Raw genomic sequence first — 16,681 nt, 5'->3', positions numbered from 1 at the left:
GTGGCTACTGTTCTGGCGCGCTCAGGCTTGGAGCCTTCCCTGCGGAGGCCAAGTCCTGCAGGGGACCTGTTTGCTGCGGTTTCCTAGTGTCTGGCACATCACTGGGGCCCAGTGATCTGGGTAACCATGTGAGCTTGGGTACCCTCCCCTCTCCGTCTCTTGGGACTGCTGTGGAGATTAAACACAGCGGCGGATGTTAGAGACGCAGTTCAGTCACTAGCATTGATTCGCCCTTGTTGCTGCTGTTCTTTGCTCAAAGGCGACTGAAGGGCAGGCAGCACGTCCAGGCTCGCTTCTGTCTGCCCGATGAGTCACTTCACCCTAGGCCTGGCCCTCCAGAGAGCACTCCTCTAAGATTACAGAATGCAAATCTGGATTCCAGAGCTGGCAGAGGCCCCAGGGTCAGGCTCTAGGACAACCGGCGAAAGAGCGGGAACCTCTACTCCATGCCCTTGGTTTTTCAAAGCCCCTTGACAGCTTGAGGCTCCGCCCCGCTCTGCCCCGCCCCCCAGCTCCCGCCGACGCCCACCGGAACTACAGCCCCCAGGATGCATTGGGAGTCCGAGCCGCTGCGTCATCGGCTTGGGACGCGCCGGCGGAGGCGTCGCGCGCTGAGGCGCCGCTCGAAGTGTCCAGTCGCGGGGCCGCAGAGGCGTAAGGAGTAGGCAGGGCGAGCCCGCTGGGCTCAGGGTCCACCAGCTCATCCGGGTCGAGGGGCAATCCTGAGGCGACTGGTGACGCGCGCGTCCCTTTCCCTCCTCCCGGCTCCCCCCGCGGTGGCGCTTGTTGGTGACGTAGTGAGTGTGATGGCCACCGCGAGGCCGGGAAGGTGAAGGTGAGAGGGCGAGCAAGCCGGGGTGGCGGGGACTGGCCCGGCCCGGCCGGGCAAGTCCTGAGCAGCTCGGCGTAGGCCGACGGGATTCTGGGGCCACGGGGGTCTGAGATGCAGTCAAGCGGGGGGTCCCCACTCTCAGGCCTCGCCGCAGGCCCTGAGAGGAGGGGGCGGGCCACGGGACCTGGGACTGGGAGGTGGGCTGTCCTGTAGCTTCTCATTGTCCCCGCCTTTCCACCCTTCACGGCAACGTTCTACCCCTGCCGCTTTTCTGTTTTTCATCCAGTCTTCATTTTGCCAGCATTTACTCAGCACCTGATAGGTGTCCACGTTCACCGCGGGAGCGCCCTGCCCTCCCCACTTTGGACACTTACTACCCTCTCGTTCAACCCTGTTTACTTGTATGACTTCTCACCGGACTCTAAGGCCCTGGAGGGCAGGACTATTTCTTATCCATTCCTAACGTGGCGCCTGACACACATACAGAAGGCACACAGAAAATGTTGAATAAATAGCTGTTTAGACGCACGAAGGCAGAACTGCCCGTTACCCCCTCTCGTACTCCTTCATTGCCCTCTTTCTTTAAATTCTCATCTCTCTTCTACCCAGAAAAAGGCTCTGGTTATCCGCCTCTGGTGTCCCAAGGTTTAGGGCTTGGGGGAGGAAGGCAGCTCAATGTAGTTAAACAAGGAAGGAGGCCGGTCGCAGTGGATCACACCTGTAATCCCAGCACTTTGGAAGGCGGAGGCGGGTGGATCACCTGAGGTCAGGAGTTCGAGACCAGCCTGGTCAACATGGTGAAACCCCGTCTGTACCAAAAACAAAAATTAGCCAGGCTTGCTGGCACACGCCTGTAATCCCAGCTACTCAGGAGGCTGAGGCAGGAGAATCGCTTGAACCCGGGAAGCGGAGGTTGAACTGAGATCGCACCACTGCACTCCAGGAGCTTTGGAGTCAAAGGGAGCTAATATTTCAAATCCCAGCTTAGACAATCGACTAACAGTCTATAAATCCTCAAGTATTCCAGCCCTCTGTTTGCCCCATAGAATTGATAATTAAGTGAGATACTTCACAGTAGCTGAATACATTGGCTTTCAGTCAGTTCTTCTGTTGCTCAGTAATCAGCTGTTCCACAATCCTCAATCCCAGTTTTTTTCCTGGTTTTGCTCTGTCCTCCTCTCCCCTCTCTAGATGTACCTTTCTCAGGGCTCCTGCAGGGACCTCCCTGGTGCCTCAAACCCGCACATGGCAGAACACATGTTTGTGCATAGCCAGGATTGGTCCCACACCTTGCGTTTTTTTCCCCAGGGCACTTCCTCACATGCCGGTGCAACTCCACAATACCTCAATGAGTAAGCTTCCCTCAGGGATGAGTTTGTTTGGCTTGAAACCTGATTAGACATGTTTTGTACACCAGTGTTTTTTTTTGGGGGGAGGACACCTGATCTATCTCCCTTTTCTTTTCTAATAAGTCAGGACTGGTGGAGTCAACACAGTCAATCAATAACCAACCTCAACCTGAGACAAGACAGAAGAGAACTCAGAATCTTTTTGTCTTTTGGACTCCAGCCATGTCCATGATGCCTACCTTGTGAAGATCTCTCACCATCCAAAAAAGTGAGTAGTAGCTGTGACTTCTGGCACCCTGGATTTGAGATGAGTGGACAGGGGCATGCTCTCCTGGACCTCTGGTGGCAAGTCTCTTGGATGGCATCCTCTTTGTATAGAGCCACAGCTTTCTAACTTCTGTTGAAAAACTGCTGTATCTCTTTTCTACTTCCGTGAAGGATTTCGCTGGTTGCTTAGAGAGCCTGTTTAAAAGTTGACAGTTCAGGAAGTGGCTGGGATCTCTTGGGCTCCCCGAAGAATTAGTCTGTGTCTCCCTCATTTGGTCTTCTCTGCAGTGCTGGCTCTTCCCCGTCTCTGCCCAGCACAGATTGGCTCCTTGTCACTGCTCTTCTAAGATTCTACTTTGTCCCCTTTACCCTGTATCCTCTTTTGTTTCGATTTCTCAGCTTCTCCTCTTTTCCAGTTGTGCCAGCAGACGATCCGTGGATCCATTTTATTTTCCCTGCTAGGAGTTGCTGTACATAACACTGGGTAAGGAGGTGGTGTGGATTCAGGGACTGTGCTTGGGATCCAAACACACCTTGCAGTGAATTTTGCTACTGTTGTCTCTACTCCCAAGATACCTAATACTCCGTGACTGATAGCCTAGGTTGAGGCAAAACTTTGGACCACCTTGGAGGGCTAATAGCAGTTTCCATTTAGAACTAGGTTCATTTCTGGTCTTAGGTTAATATTTGTCAGTACTGTGCCCCGGCGCACTTTTTGGGGGTAGGAGTGAGAGAGTACCAGAAAGAATGGGCCTTTCCCTAAAGCGTTATCCTCGGGTTTTTTATTTTATTTTATTTTATTTTTTATTTTTATTTTTTATTTATTTTATTTTATTTTTGAGATGGAGTCTTGCTCTGTCGCCCAGGCTGGCGTGCAGTGGCACAATCTCGGCTCACTGCAAGCTCCACCTCCCGGGTTCACGCCATTCTCCTGCCTCAGCCTCCCGAGTAGCTGGGACTATAGGCGCCCACCACCACGCCCGGCTAATTTTTTGTATTTTTAGTGGAAACAGGGTTTCACTGTGTTAGCCAGGATGGTCTCGATCTCCTGACCTCGTGATCCGCCCACCTCGGCCTCCCAAAGTTCTGGGATTATAGGCGTGAGCTACCGCACCTGGCCCGGGATTTTAAAAACTATTACACAGAAGGGTTTTTTAATTGAATATATTTGTGAAATGCTGAATTCAATACAGTTAAACTAGTGTCTTTACAACAAGCCTTCCTTCACAAACTCTTTGCTGTGCTGGTGTGCTCCACTGCGGGGAATAGTAGCGTATGGTGTTTTACAAACTGATTCTACTATTGAACCTTCTTTAGGTGGAATATTGGGTGCAAGTAGAGTTCTGTGGACCACACTTTGGGAAGTGCTGCCAGAGACTATCCAAAACTGTAATCTCCAGAGCACTTATGAGGCAGTCACAGCTTGAAGTGTGACGCTTAGTGTGTAACTGATACTGGAGCCAGGCTCTCAGGCTATGCTTGTGGGATGGTCCCCACGTGCCTGTGGCGACGAGCTCTGTGGTGAAGCAGAGATTATCAAGGCTTTCCAGAGGAGGAGCAGGAACCCAGCTGCCCCGCATCACTCTGGAGGAGTAGGGAGTCAGCAGTCAAAGCCTTGAGATAATTGGGGGACACAGGATGTGACAAAAACCAGGTCTGTGATGTTGTTTGTTCTCTATGAGGCATCAGAGGAGGCTTCATGGAGGGAGTGACACTTGAGTTGGGTGTAGAAGGACAGTAGGAGTATGCCAAATGGGTGGAAAAGGAAGGGGGACTCCAGGCAGAAAGCAGCTCATGCAACACAAATGTGGAATCTTAGCTTGCAAGTTAGCAGAGCCAGATAAATCAGGCAGAGTTTGGAGGGGTTGACGGTAGGTTTTACGCCAGGGGTTTGGAGGCTGCTGCAGGTTGGTTATTGGTGAGAGCAGGGAGGCTTCTGGATCGGCTGTGCTCCTAGCAGACCTTGTAACCTGGAGCTCCCAAGCTTCTACTGGTGTACACGCTGTTAAGTCTTGCAGTTAGTGAGCACTAATGCTTTTGGTTTTATATCCCCTGGGCTTGCAAACATTGACCAGAACTTAAAGGCATCTGCTCCTGATAGTGGGGAACTTGCTTCCTGCAGCAAGTCACTTCTGGGGTGGGGTATCGCTGATCCTTCCCCAGCTGACCTGTGTATTTGATCTCCGTGGTAGCGGATAAGGGAGTGGTGTGTGTGGGGTGAGTTGGCAGACTTGCCTCTGCCCTCCCTGAAGGCTGGATTTTCATGGAGAGAGTCTTGTGATCTTGCTGGTAGAGTTTGTTGTTACTGCTTTATAACATGTAAAGCTGCTTTTAGCTCTTACTGTATGTGAAGCACGTTGCTTGCATCATCAGCTTTAGTCTTCTCACAGTTGAGATGGTATTATGGTGTGAGGATATGGGTTTCATCCACGGACCCAGGCCTGTAACTCCTATCTATAGCCCTTGTTCTGGTTTCATGTTATAATGTTAGATGTGGTAGGCCTCGGGGCAGGCCTCTGACCTTCTCCTGCTCTCCTTCCACCCTAATCTTTCCCCACCTTTCTGACTGTGGGCCTTAAAACCCTCCCCTGAGAGGGTTGGATCCTGTATCCTGGGGGAAGGAATGCTGATGTCATGAAGCTTCCATAAAAATCCAAGAGGACAGAGTTCAGGGAGCTTGCAAATACCGGAACATGCGGAGGTTCCTGGAGAGAGGCCTGCTTAGGGAGGGCACAGAAGCTACACGCCTCTTCCCCCGTACCTCGTCCTAAGCATTTCTTTATCTGTATCCTTTGCGATAGCCCTCATAACCCAGTAAACATAAGTGTTTCCCTGGGTTAGATAAGCTGCTCCATCAAATTAATCAAACTCAAAGAGGGGGTCATGGGAACCTCAGCCTAAAGCCAGTCGGTCAGAAGTTCTGGAGGCCCAGACTTGCGACTGGTATGTTTGAGGCGTGGTGGTGGAGAGGTGGGGCAGTCCTGGGGACTGAGCCCTCACCCCGTGGGATCTGACACTCTCTCCAGGTAGACAGTGTGAGAACTGAGTGAGAGGACACCCAGCTGGTGTCCGCTGCTTGGGGTGGGGAAGAAACCCCCTCACATTTGGTCACAGAAGTCTCTTGTGTTGATGATTATGGTGTGAGAGTAGAGAAAAAAGACAGTTTGAGACAGTTTTTCTCTGCAATAGGTGTCTTGTTTGTTGTACACATGAAGAAACCAAGGTTCTGTGATGAAATAACTTGCTTAAGTTTCAGCAGCCCAGAAATAATATAGTCACAATTTGAACCTGGCTTTGCCTGATTACAAAACCTGTCATAGGTAGTACTATACCATGCCCCATCCCTGATCCCTTTTTTTTTCTTTTTTTTTTTTTTTCATTTTTTTTTAAGAGAGAGACTCTCGCTCTGTCACCCAGGCTGGAGCACAGTGGTGAGATCTTAGCTCACTGCAACTTCCACCTCCCAGGTTCAAGTGGTTCTCCTGCCTCGGCCTCTGGAGTGGCTGGGACTACAGGCATGCGCCACCACACCCAGCTAATTTTTTGTATTTTTAGTAGAGATGGGGTTTCACCATGTTGGCCAGGCTGGTCTTGAACTCCTGACCTTAGGTGAGCTGCCTGCCTCGGCTTCCCAAAGTGCTGGAATTACAGACATGAGCCACCGTGCCTGGCCCCTGATCTCTTTTCTTTTCCTTTTGGGTGGCTTTCCTCTTGTGCCTGCCACATCCCCTCTTTCTCGAACAGTCTGATCTGCCAGGCCATGGCAAGCCTGATTTCAGTGCACTTTTCCTTTGCTGCTTTGGAAGAGTGAGAGTAGCATTTTCTTTGCAGTTTCCTTCCTCAGAGCTGTACTGTCTTTAAGCCCTGCACATATGGCTTCCATGCTGAGAAGACATCTCTCATAGCTGTGGCGTCATGCTGAGGAGGAATGTAGAAACGGAAGTGGGGTCACTTCCTTCCCTCATCTCCAGAGGAATCATTAACATTGCACAAGAACTTGTTGGTTTGGGCACACATGTGGGTCCCTATCCCACTTTGGGTCGGTCTGTCTTCTGCCCACTCTTTGGGATGGTTAGTTCCTAAACGTCCGTTGTGGCATTTGGTCTTCATGTACCTCTTCTGGGTGTTCTTTCTGCTTTTCAGGACCTTCTGCAACATACTTTGGTCCCATTTGGAAGTTCCTCGTGTGCTTGCTCGGGAGCAACACCTCATTTCTCGTCTAGAGAGAGTGAGCTTGCTGCTGGGTGGAGAACTGAGGGCCCTAAGATTAGGGTGGCTGGGGAGGCAGTGACAGACTCAGGCACAGTCAGCTGTGCACACGCCCCCTCATCCAGGAGGGCCTTTGCCCTTTGACTTCCTAGGATCGGTGGGCTCTGCTCAAGAAGTACCTTTCGCCACCGTGGGAACTCTGAGGGACCTGGCAGGGATCTACTTTTGGGGTCAGAATTCCCAGTCTTACCCTGGACACTACCTTCTGGTGTGTCTGCCTCTTTTTGAGCTTTTTTTTTTTTTTTTTGAGATAGAGTCTTGCTCTATCACTCAGGCTGGAGTGCAATGGCGCGATCTTAGATCACTGCAACTTCCACCTCCCCGGTTCAAATAATTCTCGTGCCTCGACCTCCCGAGTAGCTGGTATTACAGGTGCCTGCCACCATGCCTGGCTAATTTTTGTATTTTTAGTCGAGGTGGGGTTTCACCATGTTGGTCAGGCTGGTCTTGAACTCCTGACCTCAAATGATTCACCCACCTCATCCTCCCAGAGTGCTGGGATTACAGGCATGAGCCATCGCGCCCGGCCCAACATTTCTGAGCCACTGCGCCCGGCCCAACACTTTGTTTATTGTAAGTCTTTTTTTTTTTTTTTTTTTTTTTTGAGACAGAGTCTCACTCTGTCACCCAGGCTGGAGTGCAGTGGTGCAATCTCAGCTCACTACAACCTCCACCTCCCAGGTTCAAGCGATTCTTCTGTCTCACTCATCCTCCTGAGTAGCTAGGATTACGGGCATGCACCACCACACCCGACTAATTTTTGTATTTTTTGTAGAGACAGGGCTTCACCATGTTGGCCAGGCTGGGCTTAAACTCCTGACCGCAAGTGATCCACCCACTTCAGCCTCCCAAAGTGCTGGGATTACAGGTGTGAGCCACCGCACCCGGCCATATTATCACAGTCTATTTTTGTGTGACTATCTCTTGCTCTCATTCAATCCCACACATCTTTGTAGCTTATCTTTTCATATAAGAATAACATTTTAGAGGTCATGAGACTTGACTCCAAAGTCCTAGAGGTCTTTGGTCAAAGGTCAAAAGAGGTGGGGCATAGTGGGAGGGCTGGGCTGGGAGGGCTCCGCCTCTCAGGTTCAAGCAATTCTCTACTTCAGCTTCCCAAGTAACTGGAATTATACACGGCCGCCACCACAACCGGCTAAATTTTTTTGTATTTTTAGTAGAGATGGGGTTTCATCATGTTGGCCAGGCTGGTCTTGAACTCTTGACCTTGTGATCCACCTGTCTCAGCCTCCCAAAGTGCTGGGATTACAGGCATGATCCACCATGCCCGGCTGGTTTTTTTTTTTTTAAATAGAGACGGGGATCCTGTGTTGCCTAGGCTGGTCTCAAACTCCTAAGGTCAAGCGATCTGCCTGCCTTGGCCTCTCAAAGTGCTGGGATTACAGGTATAAGCCACTGAACCCGCCCCCTAACCAGTAGTGTTTTTATGTGGTCTTGCTCTGTCTCCCAGGCTAGAGTGCAGTGGACCAATCATAGGTCACTACAGCCCAAACTCCTGGGCTCAAGTGACCCTCCCGCCTCAGTCTCTCAAGTAGCTAGGACTGCAGATGCATGCCACTGTGTCAGGCTAATTTTATTTTATTTTATCTCATATTTTGAGACAAAGTTTCACCCTGTCACCCAGGCTGGAGTACAATGACGTGATCTCAGTTCATTGCAGCCTCCATCTCCCAGGTTCAAGCGATTCTCCTGCCTCAGTCTCCCGAGTAGCTGGGATTACAGGTGTGTGCCACCAGGCCTGGCTAATTATTGTATTTTTAGTAGAGACGGGGTTTCACCATGTTGGCCAGGCTGGTCTTGAACTCCTGACCTCAGGTGATCCGCATGCCTCGGGCTCCCAAAGTTCTGAGAAACAGGGGTGAGCCACCGTGCCCAGCCTCAGACACTTCTTATCTCACCATCCTTTGTTCTAGTCCTGGAGGTTGCAGTGACCTGAGATCCCCACATTCTTGATTCTCCCCCAAGCATTCCACCATCCTTCCAGCAGGATGTCCCGAGGTAGGTATCGCTGTGTTCGCTCACATTGGCTTCTCTTGCAGCGCAATGTCCCTGCTCTTCTCTCGATGCAACACTATCGTCACAGTCAAGAAAGATAAGAGACACATGGCTGAAGTGAATGCTTCCCCACTCAAGCACTTTGTCACTGCCAAGAAGAAGATCAATGGCATTTTTGAGCAGCTGGGGGCCTACATCCAGGAGAGCGCCACCTTCCTTGAAGGTAAGGGGGCACCTGCTCAGCCAGGCCCACTCTTACCTGTTTAGATGTTTAGCTAGTGGGATTTGTGGGTGGGGAAGTATAGCTCTGCTCTTCGGGAACTCATGCCCAGATAGCCTCAGAAATGCTCTGCTCTTGAAATCATGTGGAATTGGAGTCTGGGGAGATGAGGCCAGGAAGACAAGGGAACTGCCATTTAGTAATTACTTTAGAAGTCCACAGGTTTCGTTTCATTTAATCATGAAAGATAGGTGAATCTTATCCCCATCTACAAGGCAAGCAAATTGAGGTTTGAGAGTTGTCGGATACCTTGTAAGTAATAGATCAGGGCTTTGCCCAGGTGTCTCCAACTCCAGAGCCCATGTGTTTTCCTTTGCCTAGTTCTGGCTGCCATTAATACCAGGCACTGTTTGGGTGTCAGTGATGCCTGACCGGGGCGCCCTCTCTTTTATATTTTTAGATTGGTGACAGAACTATAGGAAACTCATGTCACCTGTGCCTTTTCTGCTAGTTACTAATTTGAGCCCAACCTCTAGTTCCTTGTCTATCAGCAGAGAAGGACTGGTTCCCGGGGCCCCGCTCATCTGAGTGACAACTCCAGCGCTTGCTTCCTCAGGCTCCCTCTTTAGAAGGGCACTTTGGCGCCAGGTCCTGAGATTGTCTGTGGAGACCCAGTAGCTGAGTCTTATCTGCCCTTGGTTTCCTCACTTGTGAAAGGGGGCTCAGGTGTGAACAGTGGTTTCAGATTCTAGTCTGTAGAACCCTAGAAGTTCAGTGGTGGGGCCCTGTGGCAGGTGCTGGGCATGCAGAGATGGGGTAGATCAGGCCACTGCCCTCTGGGAGCCCAGAGTAACCCTCTTGGAAGCTCTGAGTCACCTACTCAGATGACGTTGTGGACAGACACATGCTTAATGCAGATGTTTATGTGATGCATGCTTTGATTTCTCTCTGTGTGAAAACATGAGGCCTCCCTGTTGTTTAAATGGAAGGGAAAGAGCTGGAGTGATCCTGAGCTGTGTTGGGTCAGGGAGGGGATGGTTCCTGCCTGGGGACTGTTTCTAACGGGCAGGTAATAAGAGCTTGTCGGCCTGCTGGCTCCCACTTTTAAGTGTAGTCACATGCTTGAGAACCAGCTTCCTCTGAGGGACATTCCAAAGGCCATGCCTAGTTGCCCATATAAGGGAGGAATATTGATGCCTCTGGGGCAGAGGTGACCGGTGGACATTGCGGGCGGGGAGATGGGGGTGTTGTTGACTTGGTCACTTCCTTTCATGGCGCTGGCTGCGGGGGAACCTCAGTGGGCGGGCCCTTGTCATGCTTCACATGCTTTGGGAGTGTTCTCAGGGCTGGGGCCTGTCAGCCTCGTAGTTCCCAGGAGTGTGCAGGGGGGCTGAACACCTGGCTGTGTTCCAGCTTGTCTAGTGCGTGTCCTAGACAGGACAGTGGTGGGATCTCACTCAGTTGCTCCTGTATGGAGTAATTTGTTGGCCATCTTCCTGTTAGGGGCACTGGAAAAAAGCAGTGCTGTAATCCAAAGGTCTGCTCACGTAGCAAACATTTGTGCACCTGCTGGGTGCTGGGATCAGATAGCGTGGCCCTCATGAGGTAGATGACACAGACAGGTGAGCTGGACAGTTAACTTATGGTGAGGTGAGAGCTGAGATGGGAGAAGTGCAGGGTGCTGGGGCACACAGAGAAGGGGTCCAGGGTCCTGACTCAGGTTGGAGGGGTGGTCAGAGAAGCCTTCCTGAGGCAGTGCTGTCTAAGCTAGACTCGAGGTCAAGTGAGAATGAGTCAAGCTGCCCCAAGGCAGTGTAGTGTGTCAGTTCTTCAGAGAGTGGGAAGGGGTTTGGGCAGCAGGGAGCAGAGCCAGAGGGCCGAGGAAGCTGGTGAGTTTGGGGATATGGTGAGGGAGGACTGTGAGGCAGCGGGTAGCAAGAGGCCAGCAGGGCCAGGGCAGGGAGGGCCTCGAGAAGTGACACAGAGTGGTTAAGAGCCTGGACTCCAGAGCCAGGCTGCCTAATTCAAATCCTAGCTCTGCCTTTTACTACCTCTGGAGCCACGTTAATAAAGAGGACCAAAGGAGAGAACGAATTTGAAAAGTGAAAGGAACAGTGCCTGGCATGTGGTAAGAACTTTGTAAATATTTGTTAAGAAAAAATGAACAAGGATGGCAGTTAACATTCAGGTATTCATCTTACACCAACCGCCATTGACAGCATTTGTATTTTAATTCATTTGATCCTCACAGTGGTCTCATGAAGTAGATATTGTCATTATCTCCATTTTGTGCCTAAGGAAACTAAGACCCAGAAAGGTTCTTTTGCTTGAGGCCACAGAGCTAGAAAGTGGTAAGAACCCAGCTTCAAAACCAGGCAGTGTTGCTCCTTAGCCATGTTCTTAACCACCACACCATGGGGCCACCATAGAGGATCTGGAATTCAGCCTGTCGGCTGCAGGGAGCCAGAGGTGGACTCATTTAGGGTAAGCAGGGCGGTTGCTCTGGCCCTTCCAGACTTATGACTGTGGAACTCCTCTGACCACGTGGTGACCCATGTTCCATCCCCACCTCCAGACACCTACAGGAATGCAGAACTGGACCCCGTTACCACAGAAGAACAGGTTCTGGACGTCAAAGGTTACCTATCCAAAGTGAGAGGCATCAGCGAGGTGCTGGCTCGGCGGCACATGAAAGTGGCTTTTTTTGGCCGGTATGTCCTTGTGGCACCCACCCTTTCTTTCTTCCTGGCTAGGAGGGAGGGAGGCACTTTGTGCAAGGCCGCAGAACGTTCCAGGGCAGGGACACGCTTCAGAATTCATTGCTTTCCTTTTAATTTATATTTTATTTATTCGATTTTTGAGACAGGGTTCTCTGTCTCCCAGGCTGGAAGCTCGTTACAGCCTCAACCTCCCTGGGCTCAGGTGATCCTCCCACCTGAACCTCCTGAGTAGCTGGGACTGCAGGTGCATGCCATCAAGCCTGACTTTTTTTTTTAATTTTCTGATTGTGATTAAAAGGATATAATATAAAATTTACCCCCTTAACCATTTTAAGCATATAGTTCACTAGTGGGTATATTCGCAACCAGTCTCCAGAGCTTTTTCATCTTGCAAAATTTAAGCTTGTATTATACCCATTAAACAATAACTCCCTGTCCCCACATGTCCCTCGCCCTGGCCACCACCATTCTACTTTCTGTCCCAATGAATTTGACTATTCTAGGTATCTCACGTAAGTGGAATCATACAGTACTTGGTTTTTTTTTTTTCTCCATTCATAAAACTTTTATTCCACTTACATGAATTTAATACACATATTCTTAACAATTATGCTTGTATTGTTCATGAAAATTTCGTAAGACATTAAACAAAGCTAGCCATCATCTCAAGTTATTTCCCTGTTAACTATTTTTACAGCACATGCATGTTAGGCAAGCATAAAAAAAAAAAAAATTCACAAAAGCATAAAACCTAAAAATAAGTTAAATACATCTTTTTTTGTTTTGTTTTGTTTTAGTGCTATGCTTGTTGATACACACGAAGTAATGAATATCAAGCAATTCATTTTTATTGCATCTTTACTTTTACATTTGTTCTTAGGTTGCCTAAAGCATTTTAAATACAAATAAAATGAGTGTAGCAAAAATAATGAAAGCTAACAGAAGATAACTTTACAAATAATGGAATGTGAACTGTTTCTATCCTGATCCAGAGTAAAATGGGTCACAGCTTTGTCTAAAGGAACGCTTCCACAGCGGTAGTCAAAGGTGTGCACATTGAGATTGAGTATTCCCCAGATACACATGGTTTAATATGTGATATCCATGGGGTATCTGTTTCTACCACAGCCTTGTAAGTGCCCCAAACCTTAAGGCACCCACAGTTACTACTCCTGTGACTGGAACCAGTGATCCTTTTTATTCCCCACCAGGACAAACCAATATATAGGCAGTTTTCTTTGCTTTGACATGGAAGCAGTTTTAACACTGGCCCTTATGAAGCCACAATGTAACCAAAGTACTATGCCAAACATTTATAACTGGCATAATGGCCAGGTGCGGTGGCTCATGCCTGTAATCCCAGCACTTTGGGAGGCCGAGGCAGGTGGATCACAAGGTCAGGAGGTCAAGACCATCCTGGCTAACGGTGAAACCCCATCTCTACTAAAAATCCAAAAAAATTACCCGGGCATGGTGGCAGGTGCCTGTAGTCCCATCTACTTGGGAGGCTGAGGCAGGAGAATGGCGTAAACCCAGGAGGCACAGGTTGCAGTGAGCTGAGATCATACCTCACTGTACTCCAGCCTGGGCGACAGAGCGAGACTCCGTCTCAAAAAAAAAAAAATGTATACACACACACACACACACACACACACACACACACACACACACACACACATATCTAATACAGGAAAAAAGACATCTAGACAGATTGTATGCTACGCACCTGGTGGTAGCCTGGGGAATAGGCACTGTGCCTAGAGTCTTGTTCCTGATGACCTGTAACCTCAGGTGTGGTCCTGTACTCTGAACTATCATTTCTTCATCCTCACCTGGGAGGTATGACCCCTACTTAGGTGAGCTAGTGGGCTTCCTGTCTCAGTGGGTGCCGGTAAGGTCATTGTAGTTCTGTTCTAGTGATGTGGCTGGGAAACTTTAACTCAGAAACACTGTATTTAGCACAGGTTGAAAGCTCTGAGACTCAGAGCAGATGAGTCTGCTGAGTGGAGCTATTTTCAAGAAGCAGAAATGGCCGGGTGCAGTGGTTCACACCTGTAATCCCAGCACTGGGAGGCTGAGGCAGGAGAATTGCTTGAACCCAGAAGTTTGAGACGAGCCCAAGCAACATGGCAAGACCCCATCTCTACAAAAAATTTAAAAATTAGCTGGGCGTGGTTGCACGTACTTATAGTGTAAGCTACTTGGGAGGCTGAGGTGGGAGGATCATTGAACCCTGATGGTCGAGGCTTCAGTGAGCTCTATTCATGCCACACGCCACTGCACTCCAGCTTGGGCGACAAAGCAAGACCCTGTATCAAAAAAACCCAAAAAAACCCCACCAGATTACATGAAAGGGGTGTGATAGGTAAGAATGAGAAAGTAGGCTGGGCATGGTGGCTCACATCTGCAATCCCAGCACTTTAGGAGGTTGAAGCAGGAGGATCACCCGAGATCAGGAGTTCGAGACCAGCCTGGCCAACATGGTGAAACCCTGTCTCTACTAAAAATACAAAAGTTAGTTGGGCATGGTGGCGCACGCCTGTAGTCCCAGCTACTCAGGAGGCTGAGGCAGGAGAATCCCTTAAACTCAGGAGGCAGAGGTTGCAATGAGCTGAGATCATGCCACTGCACTCCAGCCTGGGCGACAGAGCGAGACTCCATGTCAAATAATAATAAAAACAAAGAATGAGAAAGTAATCTTCCCTTTATCCTGGCAGTTGTCAGCTGGGACTGACAAGGTGAAGCTTCATGTGTAAGGAGGAGCGTGATGGGAGAAAAGCAGTGAAACATGCCCTGTGTGGGAAACACTGGGGTCATTTAGACTGAGAAAGACGCTTTGAGGGTGGTGAGTTGGTGTTTCAGGTCGGCCTGAGTTCAACTTTGGAGACTGTCTGACTGTCTCAGACAGTCTCTATAAGTGATGCTGAGGGTGGCTGTATGATTCAAGGGGCAGACAGTACGTAGTGAGCCTCTTGCAGATTAATCTGAAATGATGAACCAGGGGTATGTCACAGCTTTGGGCCTGGGGGTGTTTATTCATTTTAATAAACAGTGCCTACTCTGTGTCTCAGCACTGTCTGGGCACTGGCAGCATTGCAGTGAATAGGGCTTTGGCCTTCCAGGCTGGTATCTGCATTGTGAAAGTAATTCAGGTCGGATATTGGTGGCTTTGCTGACAGCTGTTACTTCCTTCTAGGACGAGCAATGGGAAGAGCACCGTGATCAATGCCATGCTCTGGGACAAAGTTCTGCCCTCTGGGATTGGCCACACCACCAATTGCTTCCTGCGGGTAGAGGGCACAGATGGCCATGAGGCCTTTCTCCTTACCGAGGGCTCAGAGGAAAAGAGGAGCGCCAAGGTGAGGGTGCCAGGCTGGCTGTCAGCCCTGTGCCTGCTGGCAGAGCAAGTCCTCCATTGTGACATGGCTGACCTCACCTCTAGGGAGAGGGCAGCACTGCCCTGTGGAGGTGAATGGGAGACCCTATTTTAGATAAGCTTTTTGAAGGATGTGAGAGCTTCTGGGGGCTGGCGGGGGCGGTTTTCAGAAATGTGGATCACCAAGAATGAGGACCCTGCTGTTCCTCATACAGCTCTGAGCGGCCACTGGCCTCTCTTCACTCGTTAAGGAAGACAGTATGTGCTGTGTTCTTCCTTGGGGTATTGCCAGAGAGGGATTCCTGCATTTGCTCTGTGTCTCTGACCTATCATTCAGGGGCCGACACTCTTGAGTTTTCTGAGAGGCAGCTGCATTCTTGTTTGGGGCCAGATGCTCAATTTGCTTCATAAAGGATCAATCGGCCAGGCACGGTGGCTCACACCTGTAATCCCAGCACTTTGGGAGACCGAGGCGGGTGGATGATTTGAGGTCAGGAGATCAAGACCAGCCTGGTCAACATGGTGAAACACTGTCTCTACTAAAAATATAAAAATTAGCTGGGCGTGGTGGCAGGCGCCTGTAATCCCAGCTAGTCGGGAGGCTGAGGCAGGAGGACTGCTTGAACCTGGGAGATGGAGGTTGCGGTGAGCCGAGATCACGCCACTACTCCAGCCTGGGCGACAGAGCGAGACTGTCTCAAAAAAAAAAAGAATCAATCAGTGCAGAACAGACGACTTTAGCGTGATATCCAGAAAAGAAGCTCAAAAGAGCAGTGAAGAAAGTAGGTTCTTAACTGACAGCTCTCAGCTGTTAACTTTTTATATGTGGAAGAAGAAAGGGTAGCAAATGGGCAGCAGTCCCAGCCACTGTGCTGTGATGCAGCGGCACAGGAAATCTGGCTTGGTGTTTCCTCCTCAGCTTCTTTCTTTCCTTCCTCTGCCATCAGACTGTGAACCAGCTGGCTCATGCCCTCCATCAGGACAAGCAGCTCCATGCCGGCAGCCTAGTGAGTGTGATGTGGCCCAACTCTAAGTGCCCACTTCTGAAGGATGACCTCGTTTTGATGGACAGGTAAGAGGGAGGTACCCTCCTAGGAGGTCCAAACTGGGAGGTGCCAGGTTTCCATTTCTGACTAATCCGGGCCAGAGTCCCTGGGCCCCATCCATGCTCTGCTTAAGTACTACTGCCTTTCAGATGGGCTCAACCAAATCCTCTGGCCTCTTGGCTTTCCTCTAGAGTCTGGTACCTATACCTGTTTACCAGTACCAGATGTCCCAGGGATGGTCTGTAAGAGATAGGAGGGATGCTCAAAAGTTGGGGAGGTTCTCAGCCTCAGCCCAGTGCCATTACGTATACTGGGGGTGGGGAGTTGTGGCGGAGTCAGAGGTGTATTTTATCTCCCTTGAAGAAACACTTTGCCCTGGCTTGGTGGACAGGTTATAACTATACCAAGAAGTACAGTATTGTAGCATTTACCTGGACTCACATCAAGTCACACCTTCACCTTAATTGTAAATTGTATGTTGTATATCTTTTTTTTTTTTTTTTTTTTTTTTAAGATGGAGTCTCACTCTGTCACGCAGGCTGGAGTACAGTGAGTGGCACAGTCTCGGCTCGCTGCAACCTCTGCC

At 49.8% G+C, this 16,681-nt stretch overlaps 1 protein-coding gene across 5 annotated transcripts in view; it reads left to right on the top strand.

Moving 5' to 3' along the window:
* The first annotated feature begins 682 nt into the window (after positions 1–682).
* Positions 683–16,681, top strand: part of LOC105473173 (mitofusin 2) — a 31,031-nt gene continuing 15,032 nt past the window's right edge. The window contains exons 1-7 of one of the 5 annotated variants that reach the window (XM_011726822.3): positions 683–835; positions 2,305–2,449; positions 2,865–2,932; positions 8,778–8,956; positions 11,529–11,664; positions 14,870–15,032; positions 15,997–16,121. In XM_011726822.3, coding sequence (XP_011725124.2) covers positions 8,782–8,956; positions 11,529–11,664; positions 14,870–15,032; positions 15,997–16,121 — 599 coding nt within the window. In that variant the 5' untranslated portion in view covers positions 683–835; positions 2,305–2,449; positions 2,865–2,932; positions 8,778–8,781. Of the gene's footprint in view, positions 836–2,140; positions 2,185–2,304; positions 2,450–2,864; positions 2,933–8,777; positions 8,957–11,528; positions 11,665–14,869; positions 15,033–15,996; positions 16,122–16,681 lie in introns of all 5 variants that reach the window. The other 4 variants (XM_011726821.3, XM_011726820.2, XM_024790140.2 and 1 more) reach the window with 4 other exon arrangements.

The sequence above is a fragment of the Macaca nemestrina genome, chromosome 1 (assembly GCF_043159975.1).
Source record: "Macaca nemestrina isolate mMacNem1 chromosome 1, mMacNem.hap1, whole genome shotgun sequence".
NCBI lineage: Eukaryota > Metazoa > Chordata > Mammalia > Primates > Cercopithecidae > Macaca > Macaca nemestrina.
Note: the sequence above shows the minus strand (reverse complement) of the source record. Positions and strands in the feature narration are given on the sequence as shown.